Source organism: Pygocentrus nattereri, chromosome 6 (assembly GCF_015220715.1).
Source record: "Pygocentrus nattereri isolate fPygNat1 chromosome 6, fPygNat1.pri, whole genome shotgun sequence".
Classification (NCBI taxonomy): Eukaryota; Metazoa; Chordata; class Actinopteri; order Characiformes; family Serrasalmidae; genus Pygocentrus; species Pygocentrus nattereri.
In genome coordinates this window covers 1,172,843-1,187,704 of record NC_051216.1, presented here as the reverse complement: position 1 = coordinate 1,187,704, position 14,862 = coordinate 1,172,843, and the positions used below count along the sequence as shown (strand labels likewise).

Here is a 14,862-nt window from a genome sequence, read left to right as displayed (position 1 = left end):
ATTCTTTCCTAAGTTGACCATAGATTATATTGAAAACCATAATATTACATTACACATCAAGCAAAACAGCTAGGTGTGAACTTTGACCCAGTTTATTTCCACAATATTAAAAACAGTGTCTTGTGAAATAACATTTAGCAGGTAGTGTGTAACTGTTTAGCAAAATAAAGAAGTAATAACTGCGTTGCCACTATTTTCATTTATAATGTTTGACAAATATCTGTAAAATGAGACCAGTGAAATATTTAGTTCACAGGAAAAGAACCAGAACTATCATATTTTATTTAGAGAGATACAATTTGAACTTTTTGTTTATTTCAGCACCATCACAAAAATTGTGCCCTGTCTTCTTTAAACTTTAACATGTCGACAAATGTAGCGTAACAACTGAAATTCAACATAATTAATGAACACACAATCCACTGTACCCCCTAAAACCCACCCCACTCCCCATTAAGGAGTGACTGTGGTATTTTTCTTCAGCAACAACACACCCAGGCGCTCCTGTTGCCACGGGGCATTTAAGTCAACACACTGCTCAATCTGCATTGCTTTCAGTTTTCTGTTTGTCTGTGTCACGAATTTCCATGACTCACATCAGAGGAATCTTTAATGAAGAGATAAACGTGTTTCTCGTGAAACAAAGAACAAGTATCAGATTTTCTTTGGTACACAGGTCTGAAGAACTGGCCACTTCAGCAGGAATAACTTCTCCACCGTTTCTCTTCACGCGGGTGAAAAGAAGCATTGGGAAAGTTAAAGAAAGTGTATGGAGAGATGAACAGAGCCTATAGAGAATCTAACACATAGAGATGAACAGAGCCTATAGAGAATCTAACACGGAGCGATGAACAGAGCGTTTAGAGAATATAACCACACCCCCCCGACCTTGAAGGAAACCCTGGATCTTGTAAAAGTTCATACTAACAAATCTGTTAACCCCATGAAAAGAAAGTTACTCAAAATGTAAAACCTGTGGAGTTTCTAATCAATAAGCGTCAAAAGGAGTCTGCAATCATTTCTCTGTATTTGGGTTTGTGATTTACACCTCTTTAATCAGGATGCCATAAGGACGGATGGACTCCTCGACAATCTCCTTCTCCTCCGCTGGTGGGGTTCCATCAGGAATTTTGATGAGCCAATAGTCTTTTTTCGCTGTTTTAGTCCTCCTGTCAGGGTTGATCCTGTTCTGCATGATGACCTCGTAAGTCTTTCCATTCTTTGATGTGAACTTCTTGGTCATTGCGTAATCTTCTGCAATCTTAATATCAGGAGTTGAGTAGATGCCTCGCCCGTAAGCCTGACGAGGTCCAGCTGTGTAATTAGACATTGTGATGCCTTTAGCTGCTTCAATGCCCGTTCCATGGAAGGAAACTGGCCATTCTCCATCATCAGAGTGGCTCCTCCATCCATCTTTCCCCAGCCAGGCATTTCCATCGGAGTATTTATTCAGCACCTTCAGCGCAAAGCGGTACCACCCCCAAGGACGCACGTATGTCTCACCACCACGGCAGCACTTGGAGGAATCTTTTTTGCGCCTGAAATCACAATCAAACTTTGGATCAAAGAAATTGTCCATGTCCACAAAAAGCTCCTTCCGCAAAGCTGCATCTTCAGACTCGGAGGTTAGAGACAGGGTGGTCATCAGTTCAGGCAAAGATGACTTAGAAGAAGCATTTGGAGCATTTATGTTCTGTGAATTAAGCCCCACACCAAAGACATTGGGAAGATAATTGTCAATGGACAGAATAATAATCCTGGTGCCTCCTTTGAAGTCACTAAGTGGCTTCACTGTGGCTCCGGTGAGGGCTGAGAGAGCCTCCAGCAGAACGTCTATATCGATCTTGCACATGGTTCACAGACTGAAGCCAGAAAAACTAGGCAGGTCTCTTTTATACTGTCATACAGTCTGACAGATTAAGGAAGTGGTGCTCGTAATTTGCACTGCCACATAAAGAAGGATAACTTTCATGATAAAGACAAATAGAGCAGCTCCAGGTACATCTACTGCATGTCAAACATCTAAAGGACATAAAAATCTAAAAGGACAAAAATAGTTTATAGCTAGTGAGTGAATGAATGAATGAAGGAATGAATGAAGGAAGGAATGAAGGAATGAGAAGGTAAGTGCATATCTGTTTGTCTGATTTAAACCTGGAACTTCTTGGACTTTTATCTTCTATTTTTGGAGAATTCTTACAGCACAATAAGCTCCACACTGACCCTTGACCTGCATCACTTTACCTTCACTTTCAGATATTCTCCCCTCATCTTGCTGGATTGCACTGAACGCTAAACCCACAAAGGAGCCTGAAGCTGCGATGAAGACCACAGTTACTTCTCGCGGACTGGAGTAAAAGGTCAAAAGCGCATATTAGGATAAAACTCATATCTAGTTACTGACTTTCCACTCTTGATCACAGGTGTGGAACAAAGTTCTCAATATTAATTTCTCATATTTAACAAACAGCAACTAGCCAGCTCTCAAAACCTGAGTGCTTCCTCAGACCTGGTGTGTCGTGAGGCTAATCGGTGATCATTTTAAAATGTTCAAATATTCAACAACAATTTTCTCAATACTAAACATTTACCCACAACAATGTACTCCAGTCTTTGATCCATATCAGAGGAGGTGTGATGTACAGAAGATCACATGACTCCATTAGTCTGCTCTGATCAGCGTTTATTGGAAAGATTCTGCAGGGACAGGGACCGACTCGTTAATGACACAGCAGGCCAGAGTTAGCATGACATCAATGTACAAACTTCACTGCTTCAACTATTTCAAGCTGGAGTCTTAATGTAGGTTTAAAATAACTGCAACTCCATTTTAGACACTTTGATTCATTTTTTCAGAAGTTTTCCTGGATAGTTATGATAAATATATAAATTACATGTGTGATATGAATCTACACACACTATTAATAAACAGTCAAATATTTAAATGAGGATGTATAAAGTTCGTTTTGAGGGGTAATACGTTCTGTGTCTGGTTGTTGGGGGGGTCAGTCAGTGCAGGCTGTTAATGGCTGAGAGGGAAATTTTCCCAGTTCCTCGGTGAGTGATGAAGATTTAACATTAACAGACAGTATAGATGGTCTGCCGGACGCCCCCCTCCCCCGTGTGTGAGACAGACAGAATGAAGAGCAGCTCCGTTTAGAAGAGTTGATGCTTTTCATTCATTTAACCTGCTGTCAGAGTTTTTTGTGGTCTCGTTTTCTCTCAGTGACGTTCAACATTTTGAAACGTTTTATTGTGTGTCCTGGTAAAGGGTTAATCGTCAGCGACCTGGTTTTGCTTTGGAAACGTTTCAAACAGTTGAAGCATTTGAAGGAACATCACACAGCAGCTTAAACAAACACGGCGTTTTATTTTTGACACTTCAGGCGAAGCCATGCCAGTGTAACAAGGTAAAAAATGCTTATTGGATTTTGTTGTTAAAATTCCACCAAATCCTGACTTTTGTATAAATATCTGTTTTTGTGCTCCATGTATTTCATATTTGATCTGGGGAACCTTTTATTTTAAAGAGTCGGTTAATTGTGTACTGTCCCTTTAAGAGCCACCGCCGCAGCCACGTCACTCTGAATAGCTGGCTGAGAGGAGGTGCGTAGCTCTGATGGTCGTGTTAAAACACATTTTTCCGTGTAAAACAACATAAAATGGGCAGTAACCAGTGCTAAAGCTAGAAGCAGGGCTGTGAGCGTGTAAATGTGCAGTAGCTTGAAAGTGAACTTTATAAAGTGTCTATGTGGAGTTATAACTGACACACGTGCTCTGGGGCTTCATGCCCCCATGTGCAGCTCTGCTAACAGGAGGCTGAGAACCTGCGTGTAGGAGAGAGAGAGAGCAGGGTGTGTGTTCACCCCAGAGCCGCAAGAGCTTATCTATCTGTTTACACAGGTATGTAGTTCCCCCAGTTATATCTGTTCACTGTTTAAAACACGCATTTATTAAGTTACAGTGTTTAAGTTACTGTATTTACATACAGAGCTGGTCTTAAGTCAGAGCTGGTTTTTGTCACTATGACAAATTCATGTTTCTTTTCATTTTATTTTCATGTGTAGAATGCTAACTCGGTATTGTACAAACGCAAGTGTGCCCATATAATTTAGAGAATATTTAAATTAACTCTCTCTGTGAATAGCTAGCTGAGAGGAGGAGGCTGATAACCTGCGTGTATGAGAGAGAGAGCATGGTGTGTTCACCCCAGAGCTGCGTGTGTTCACCCCAGAGCTGCGTGTGTTCACCCCAGAGCTTTAAGAGCTTATCTATCCATTTATACAGATACCACCAGCCATAATAAAGAACCCAACCCAGCAGTGGCCGAGCTCCGAGTCTTTCCTTCATGCATCACAGATCCCCCACAACACAACGCAGAGTATTTATGGGTTAACGGGAGTGCGGATGGACAGTCCTGACCGCCGTAAAGTTTAGATGCACACCCATTACTATGGTGCATTGTAACATACATGTGTGCTGTTCTGATAAGCCACTGGTAACAGACTTTTTAAACATCATTTACTCTTTTAATCTAACACAGTGGGTGTCCGGTCCCACACACGAACATGGACATACTTCAGATCTGGTTCTTTCCTATGGTTTGTCTGTGTTAAACCTAGAGGTGTGTAACAGCGGGTTTTCTGATCACATGTCTGTTTTATTTGACGTGGTTTTATCTGGAGCTAAATCTGTTAAATCTTGCGCTCCTGCTCGGCTCTGTGGGAGTTTTAACCCCTTCACTGCTGCTCAGGTCTCTACTGCCTTCAATCTGCTTAGAGACAATCCGGACTCAATAACCTGTTGATACGGAGGAGCTTAGCTCCAGATTTCACTCCTCCAGCCAAACCATTCTAGACTCTGTGGCTCCATTGAAACCCAGACAGCTGCGAGTTAAACCTGAGCCCTGGTTCAGGGTGGACAGAGCTCTTAGCAGAGCGGGAGTGTCGCAGAGCGGAGCGAAAATGGAAGAAGGACAAACTGCAGGTTTCATTTCAAATTTTAAAAGATTGCTGGCTTTCTTATCAAAATATTATTAAAGAAGCTAAAAGGGAATATCTGGTCAAAATTATATTCACATATCAGCATAACCCACATGTACTGTTTAAGACCACTGACTCTGTTCTAAGGGCCCCTCAGCCACCCTGCTTGGAAGATTCCCCTGAAACGTGTAACCACTTTCTGCACTTTTTCATAGATAAGGTTGTCACTGCCAGAGCTCTTATAACAGCTCCTGCCTTTGACCCATCTGATACTGCCCCAAGCCTGGCTGTTTTCGAATTCTTTGAGCTGGTGACTGTCAAATCTGCAAGATGTGGTGGGCCGGATAAAGCCTTCAGGATCACCATATGATGCTGTGCCTCCTCACTTTTTTAAAGAGGTTTTTCCCAGTATAGGGCAGCAGGTTTTAACCATTATTAACAGCAGTTTGTCATCTGGTGTTGTTCCCAAAAGTTTTAAACATGCAGTAGTGCATCCCCTGCTTAAAAAGCCTGGTCTTGATCCCATAGTTCTGGCTAATTACAGGCCCATTTCCAAGCTGCCTTTTATCTCAAAAATATTGGAAAAAGTGGTCTATGCCCAGCTGAAATCCTATTTGGATGAACAAAATATCCTGGAGGTTTTTCAGTCTGGTTTTAAAACCCGTCATAGCACAGAATCAGCACTTATTAGGGATTTTAATGATACCCTCCTGTCCAATGACTCTGGTGATCATGTGATGCTTCTGTTGTTAGATCTCACTGCAGCATTTGACACAGTGGATCACAACATTTTAATATCCAGATTGCAGAATTTGGTGGGCATTTGCGGGGTGGCTTTGGAATGGTTTAGGTCATATTTGTCAGATAGAACCCTGTGTGTGAAACTGGCGAATTCAAAATCCTCCACAGGGCTCAGTTTTAGGACCTTTACTGTTCTCTCTCTATCTGCTCCCACTGGGTTCCATTTTAAGAAAACATGGCATCGCTTTCCATTGCTATGCTGATGACACCCAGATTTATGTCCCGTTGAAGAAGAAAGATGCCTTTTCTATTAAACCTCTTCTCCTATGTCTCGAGGACATTAAAGCCTGGATGTCTGTAAGCTTTTTAAATTTTAATGGAGATAAAATAGAAGTGATGGTGTTTGGTCCCAGTGGTTTCTGTGGAGCCCACACTCTTGTGGAATTGGGCCCCCTTAAGCAGTATGAGAGGAAAGTAATTTCTAACTTGGGTTTTAAAATGGACAGTGATTTTAAACTGGATCACCAGATTGGCGCAGTAGTGAAGTCCTGCTTTTATCACCTAAGGCAAGTGGCGAAGGTGAAGTCCATTTTAGCACATGAGCCCTTTGAAACAGTAATCCATGCCTTCATTACATCACGGCTGGATTACTGTAATGCACTTTATTTTGGAGTCAGCCAGTCCTCCCTCAAACGTCTCCAGGTGGTGCAGAACGCAGCTGCCCGGCTACTAAAGGGGTCACGCAAGAGGGAGCACATAACTCCCATTCTGGCCTCCCTCCATTGGCTGCCTGTGCATTTTAGAATTCTTTTTAAGATTCTCTTATTTGTTTTTAAATCCTTAAATGGACTTGCCCCGCCTTCCCTCTCTGAGCTCCTCCATCTGCATGTGCCCACACGGTGCCTCCGGTCAGCTGATCAGCTCCTCCTGGAGGTACCGAGGTCTAGGCTTAAGCTCAGAGGGGACCGAGCCTTTTCAATAGCAGCTCCGAAATTATGGAACGAACTGCCAGTTTTTATTAGACAGGCCTCTTCTTTGTCCACTTTTAAAACCAGCCTCAAAACCCACTTTTATTCCTTGGTATATGTATGTGTGAGTCTCTCCTGCTTTGCTTCTGTGTCTAGTCTACTGTCTGAGCTCTTTACTCTTTTCTTTACTGCTGAAGAAATAGAGAGAAACAGGAGCCAATCTGCTGAAGGTTCCAAGCACGTAGAGCAGGAAACAACTTTGTTTTATTTGTCTTTGTTGGTGTCACTGGTGGAATAACACAGCTGAGTCTGACTGCAGAGATGCCTCTTCGCTTTGGTTCAGAGCACATGTGCTGCCAGAACTGCTACAATCTTCTACAAAGAATGACCATTTTAGAAACAAATTTTTGGACCTAATTATCTGAGTTTAAGGAATGGCATCTCAGCGCTGTTCGAGGACGATCTGTGTGTGGGAATGATGCTAGCGGACAGTGGGCAGAGAGTTTGGTGGAGCAGCGAGCAGTGGAGATGCATAGAGCTGGACCGGCTGAACATGAGTCCAAAACGTGAGTACAGCTGAAAGATATGGGCAAAACCATCAATGGGTTCGCGTTGGAGCTAAACCCAAACTACATGCTACATACAGTTCTTTATTTTCATCCTCCACTCCGGCTAACATAGCACATCCAGCTAATGCTAAAGTTGTTGTTGCTGGGAGATCACAGCACAGACACAGAGGAAATCAGTTCCAGTCACTTCATTTGCAAAACAGATTTGAGCCACTGCAAGACCTCAATGACTTTCCCAATAACAGTCAACCCAGAAAGAACCAGAAGATTCAGCCATTCAGAACATCCCAGGAGAGCCACCAGGCTCCAGACCGTAGCTACAGCAGACACCCTTGTTTTTGGGGATGACTCCATTCACGGCATGAAAAACAATCAGAAACTCTTAGCTCGATGTGAGCCAAACATCACAAGCTCATAAACCATCAGATAGACAGCTCCGCTCGCAAGCTCATCACCAGCAGGAGCTCCACCCACCCTCCACCACCGTAAAGGAACAGGCCACCCCATGTAATCCAGGAAATTGACATCTTTTGGGTCAGTGCTGCTACAGTGATGATATCAGTGGTACTTGTTTCCAAAACAAGCATGGACCCTGTGTCCCAATTATCTCTCCCATTCCAGTTCTTATCAGAAGCAGAAAGAACAAGGAGTTTAGGTCAGATACTGTGAATACATCCAACCTGCAGTATGTTAGAAGTAACTCACAGTCTTTGAAACAAAGTGCACAGGTTATTAAGTTAGCTCTACTGAATATCAGATCTCTTACAAATAAGTCTTATATAATTAATGATTTAATTACAACTCACAGGCTTGATTTCATGCTTTTAACAGAGACATTAAACTCATATAGTGCTGATATTGTGTTAACTGAGACGGCGCCACCAAACTTGAACTTTTTAAACGTTTCACGCACCGGCAAGAAAGGCGGAAGTGTAGCAATGCTGTTTAATGATACTTTCCAATGCAAGCAGTTACCACTTGGTGATTTCACATCTTTTGAATATTTAGATGCGATTTTAAAAGGAGCACAAAGAATATTATTAGTAACTGTCTACAGACCTCCAAGGTAGAATGCTAATTTTATTGATGACTTCACAGATATGTTATCTTTTATTTCTACTGAATTTGATCATTTTGTTATTGCTGGTGATTTTAACATTCATATTGATAATCCCGAGGATAATTACGCCAAAGGACTCTATGATGTACTTGAATCTTTTGAACTTTCTCAGCATGTGACTGGAAGCACACATTGCCATGGTCACACTTTGGATGTGGTTCTCTCAAAGGGTCTTAACATTTCAGCCTCTATTATGGATGTTGCATTGTCTGATCACTACTGTGTATTTTTTGAAATTTGGACTTCAATCCACAGCAGTGCCAGGCAAGTTAGGTTTACGAAAAGACAGATAAATGACAGCACAGCTGCACTTTTTGTGACCAAAATGTGCTCTTCACCTTGCCAACCATCAGGCTCTGTTGATACTCTGCTGGAAAGTTTCAACTCAAAAACTGCCAGTGTTTTGGATCAGATTGCACCAGTTAGAGTTAAAACCATGCAATGCAAGCAGAAAGCTCCACGGAGAAATGATCCTGCAGTTCAGCACCAAAAGAGAGAATGCAGAAAGGCTGAGCGCAGATGGCGTAAAGCCAACCTTCACATACATAAAGAGATTTTCAAAGATAGGCTGCGTGGTTACAATATAATAATGTGCAAGGATAGACAATCCTTCTTCTCTAGCATTATTAACAATAATGTTAACAATAGTAAAGTGCTTTTCACGATGGTTGACAGACTAACAAACCCACCTACATATATGGCCCCTGAGCTAGTTTCAACTGAGAAATGTAATGAGTTTGCAAAATGTTTTAATACTAGAATCCACACCATCAGACAAGCTATCTGTACGCCTACATCTACCAACGAGACGATCTTCTCTCCAAAACCACGCAAAGCATGTTCAACATGTCCCAGTTTAGTGTTATTAATGAAGAAGGTTTAATTGATACAGTGAGTCATCTCAAATCATCCACTTGCAGTCTTGATACATTACCAACCAAGTTTTTAAAGAATGTCTTTTCCTCAATATTAGTGAACATTCCTCACTCATGTCAGGTGTATTTCCGAGTGCATTAAAAACTGCAGTTGTGAAGCCTCTCTTGAAAAAGAAAACTCTAGATACAAGCCTGTTAAATAATTATAGACCAATTTCTAATCTACCATTCATTGGAAAAATAATAGAAAAAATGGTCTTCAAGCAAATTATGCACTTTCTGTCCACAAATAGCTGTCTAGACAAATTTCAGTCAGGCTTCCGACCTAATCATAGTACTGAGACTGCACTAATTAAGGTTATCAATGACATTCGCCTAAATACAGACTCAGGAAACATGTCTGTTCTACTACCGCTTGATCTCAGCGCTGCCTTTGACACCATTGACCACAAAATTCTCATAGATAGACTTGAGAACTGGGTTGGACTCTCAGGAACTGTCCTAAAATGGTTCAGTTCATACCTTCAAGGAAGGAACTTTTGTGGAAATGGAAGGTAATGTTTCTGAGACTGTGCCAGTGACCTGTGGTGTACCCCAGGGTTCAATTCTTGGGCCACTCTTATTTAATTTATATATGATTCCTCTTGGTGAAATCATGCATACTTATGGGATATCTTACCACAGCTATGCAGATGACACTCAGATCTACATGGCTCTCTGCCCAAATGACTACGGTCCCCTAGACTCACTGTGCAAATGCCTTGAGCACATAAACAAATGGATGAAACACAACTTTCTGCAGTTGAATAAAGATAAAACAGAGATTATTTTATTTGGGAATAGCAATGAAAGACAGACTAGCTGCCTATCTAGTTTCGAGAGGCCTAAAATCTAAAGAACTAGTACGTAACCTTGGTGTACAAATGGACTCTGATCTCACTTTTAACAGTCATGTCAAAGCTGTCACCAAATCAGCTTTCTATCACCTCAAAATCAGAGATTTTCTGGCTAAAGCAGACCTGGAGAAACTCATCCACGCCTTTGTTTCTAGTAGGATTGATTACTGTAATGGGCTCCTAACTGGAGTCCCAAAAAAGACAATCAAACAGCTTCAGCTGATTCAAAACGCAGCTGCCAGAGTCTCACTAGGAGTAAAAGAAGGGAGCACATCACTCCTGTCCTTAAATCCCTACACTGGATACCAGTATGTTACAGGATAGACTTTAAGGTACTATTACTGGTCTATAAATGTCTTAATGGTGCAGGACCAGTAAATTTATTAGATGTGCTCCAGCAATATGAGCCGGGCAGAACTCTCAGATCATCAGGAACTGGTCAGTTAGTGCAGCCTAAGGTAAAAACTAAACACGGAGAGGCGGCGTTTAGCTACGCTGCTCTGAAATGGAACCAGTTGCCAGAGAGCATCAGAAGAGCCCCAACACTCCACACTTTTAAATCCAGAATGAAGACCTTCCTGTTTGAGCCTTTAGCTCAGTTTAATCCACTGTTATCCTGTAACGGCCTCATTCATTTAACTTCTTTATATCTATTGTTTTAATCATGTTTCTTATTTTTATTCTAATTTTTTTATCTCCTTTTAAATTTGATTAACTTCTGTTAAATCTATTGTTTTAATTATGTTTTTTAAATTTTTTTATTTACATAAATTTTATTTTATTTACATTAATTACATTTTTCTGTATTTTATAATTTGTAAAGCACTTTGAATGACCGTTGTGTATGAAATGTGCTATGTAAATAAACTTGCCTTGTCTTGCCTTGGCCTTTCATTTAACATAATTTTTATTCCTGCATTTTATTTGTGTATGGTTTTATTTATAATTACTTTTACTGCTTATAGCTTATATTATTTAATTGGTATGGTTTTATTGGTTTACTGTTCTATATGTGTTTTATACCTGCAGTGTTCAGCACTTTGTTGCAGCCTCTGTTGTTTTTAAAGTGCTTTACAAATAAAGTTGAGTTGAGTTGGTGCCGTGACGCCGATTACACCAGCTCTGCCCTTTCCAAGTAAAATGCTGTGACTCTCACACCCACATCAGCGCTCACACATTAAACTACGAGAGTTTTCCCAGATTTTAGCCCCAATTCTCAGCCTGTGTAATGAGAGCTTGTGATCGACAGTTGGAGATTAGCAGATTTTTGGCCTACCGATCTCAAACTCCTCCAACAGCCACTGAAAACAAAGCGCAAGAAGAAGAAAATACAGTAAGTAAGTAAAGGAAACTCCCGTGTCGAGAGGCTTTTCAACAAACCGAGTTTAAGGCCCAGTGGAGTTTATGAACATTACAAAACTCTAAAAATTACAACACTGATGACATTTTTAAATCCATGAGCTCAGCTTCAATATTTCACCTGCTGCCTCTTTACGGTGTCCATACAGACGGCAGAGAAAACAGCAGCCCACGCTTGTTTCTTTGCGTGACCCAGTCGTGGGAGATCACGTGAACTTGTTTCATTATTCAGTAGCAACTCAAGTCATTTACTGCATGAACCCTGGTGCTTCAGTCACCCCCATCTGCTAAAACCAGGTGGATAGTATGAGATGCCCAGCCTGTTGAGACTAACAGTTGTGTAGTGACCCAAAAGTTACATCTAACCACGCGTTTTGAAAGTGTTTGTTCATTCGTGTATATGCTTGTGTTCCTTTGTTCTTCTGTCTCCAACAAACTTCAGGTGTTGCTGCTGATGGAGGTGTGGTGGTGTGTGCTGACTGGTTGATCTGATATATTGGGAACAGCTTATAAGCCTGGTGACCGGCTACTGGAGGCTCCTCTCTCAGCCCTTTATGATGTCTCTGCCTGACTGGCCAGACCAGGAGATTCCAGTGTGGAGTAATTGGGGCTGCTGTCAGTGGGGTTGCTAATATGTTGTGATGGTTAATGTGAAACCTTTTTCTTCTTATTGATTTTGGAACTGAAAATACTAATTGTTGCAGTTTTGCGGGTGGAATTCTTGTCCTGATACAGGATTTGAGCTACTCCGTTGAGCACATGCTCCATGTGTCTATGAAGCCACACTGTTGTAGCACATGCAGAATGAGGACAGGTGCTGTCGTGCTGAAATAACCATGAAGTGCTTGGGAAAATATTTCATCATGACGGTAGGACATGTCTTCCCAAATGTTTCCCAATATTTGCCTCCGCATCAACGGGAACACGTATGCAGGTCACCCACACCATGGGCACTGATGCTTTTGCAACTGTTGCTAATAAAAGTGTGGATTGTCTTTCTTGGCACAGCAAAATCAAATCTGTTTTTGCCTGAAACAAACCGAAACACGGACTCTTCTGACCTCAACACACATTTCCACGGTCTTTCAGACCATCTGAGAAGATCTTGGGCCCAGAGAACTTCTCAAAATGACTATTTGCACCAAATGATATAAAACAAATTAAATGCAAGCTGACTTCAGCGTTTCAAGTTCAATACTGATAGCGTGTTTAATAAGGAGATTTCGGAATATTCTACTAGAGATTTATGTACGGAGTGGTTTTCTGAAGCACTGTTTGCATTCCTGGTGTTTCATTCGTCAACAGAGACCGTTCACAAAACCTGAACTTGGTGCAATTTTAGTACAGGAAATAATACCTGCTCACTGGCCAGAACGGGGGTCAAACGAAAGAGCAAACAGGAGAGCTCATTGAATATGAATAGGAGAGACAGTGTGAGAAGAGCATTGCACAGTTTCAAAATGTGCAGGTCTTGGCATCAATATCAATATTTTTAACATTAGTTATTATTTCACTCCCATCCAATATTGTGTCTATGCTTTAATGGAGAATTTCCTGCCTTGGAAAACTACTTAGCCTAGATAAAGTCAGTCATTAGACCTGAGACAACTAAGATGGTCAGCAGGGTTAATAAATCTCTTTGGCTGTGGTGACAGCGGGCCTGGGAAAATCCTTCATTCAGCAGGGAAAACTACTTGGGTGTGGCATTAAGATTTCATCAGTAGACCTGGCAATGCCTTAGCAAGTCGCCACGATGGTCAGCAGGTCAGGAAAAGCCTTTAGCTGGCTAGCGAGGTAAACTTACCAATAGAAGACCGTCTGAACGCACCCACCTCACCTCTGTGTGCACGATTTAGAAAGAGAGAGAAAGGAATTGAGAGAAAATGAGATTTTAAATTCTTATATATGCCTTAAATAACCTCACTGATGATATTTAATCAATTTGAATAAAAGCAGTGATAATGTTTATCATAGGAAGTGTTTAAAGTTGAACTAATTTACTTTAAATAAACTAGTTTTTGTAAAAAATCTTCTGTTCAGCAGGGTAAACTACTTGCCAACAATTGGGGAAAACACCTTAGCAGTGGTGTTAATTAATCTGGTCAGCAGGAATCTGAACTCTTTAGACCTTTCATCCGAAATCAGTCATCAGGCCTGGGAAACTCAGCTGAGAGAGAAAGTCTCTCTAGAACCATTCAAACTGCTTAGTGACAGAAATTTAACAATACAGGACAATATAAAAGAGCAGGGAGGGAGATAGAGAGGGAGAGAGGGAGGGAGAGAGGGAGGGAGGGGGAGGGAGGGAGAGAGGGAGGGAGAGAGGGAGGGAGGGGGAGGGAGGGAGAGAGGGAGGGAGGGGGGGGGGGGAGAGAGGGAGGGAGGGGGGGGGGGGAGAGGGGGGGGAGAGAGGGAGGGGGGGGGGAGAGGGGGGGGGGAGAGGGAGGGGGGGGGGGGGGGAGAGGGGGGGAGAGAGGGAGGGAGACGGAGGGAGACGGAGGGAGGGAGGGAAGGAGGGAGGGAGACGGAGGGAGAGAGAACAAAAAGCCATAAATTCGAAGCTTCTACCCCAGATGAAAATGTTCAACCACCCCACCGACAGTAAATCAACCCCCCAGGCGAGCTGTAAACGCTGTAATCAGCAGCCTTTGATGTTACCATCACATTTACCTTGAAGGAAAAGGTCCTGGATCAGTCTCACTGGCAGAGTGCAGGTCCATAGGAGTGGCGGCAGGAACAGCTGGTAACTGGGCAGACTGAGCTGAAAGGTCTTGGGCTGGAAAGGCAGGTTTACCAGCGTCCAGGCCTGAAACCCCTCACAGTCCTGCAGGGACACCAAACCCACCTGTAGCCACAGAAAGAGCGTTAGCTTAGCGTATTAGCATCGGGACTAGCTTAGCACTGGCATAACACAATTAGAAGCAGATTAGCATGGCCAGCTAGTATTAGCATGGCCTGTATCTGCTATACATTGTTCACCAGCACACAAACTATAGAAAACCAGCAAGAGTCCCACCAAGTCGCTTCCCCACAGAAAGCTCATGAGCTTGGGCAGACTTCCTCTATTACTGCTACTTTGGAGCCCCCTAGAGGGCAGGAGTAGGAACAACCTCCTAAAGCACACGGCTCTGAGAAAAGACCCGACTAAAACGGATAACCGGTTCCATTACAGTGTAATTTATCTAGAACTTTGCTTTCTGTATCAGATTCTAACAGCAGAGTTCCCTGCTCAATAGGCACTCGTTCCCCTGTCAGAGCTACGTTTATATTAAATAAAGTAAAAGAGTTTAAAGTGCGCTGTTAACATTTCAAGCTGTTCTTCCCTTAAACACCACATTCACTGTGTGTGGAGCTT

General features: G+C 42.2%; 1 protein-coding gene across 1 annotated transcript in view; it reads right to left on the bottom strand.

Moving 5' to 3' along the window:
• LOC119263579 (poliovirus receptor homolog) overlaps positions 1 to 14,550 on the bottom strand; it is a 96,646-nt gene extending 82,096 nt beyond the window's left edge. Inside the window, exons 1-2 of the mRNA XM_037539098.1 lie at positions 14,524 to 14,550; positions 14,178 to 14,352 (exon numbers count right to left, since the gene is read on the bottom strand). Coding sequence (XP_037394995.1) covers positions 14,178 to 14,352; positions 14,524 to 14,550 — 202 coding nt within the window. The remainder of the gene's footprint in view (positions 1 to 14,177; positions 14,353 to 14,523) is intronic.
• Between the last annotated feature and the right edge of the window lie 312 nt (positions 14,551 to 14,862).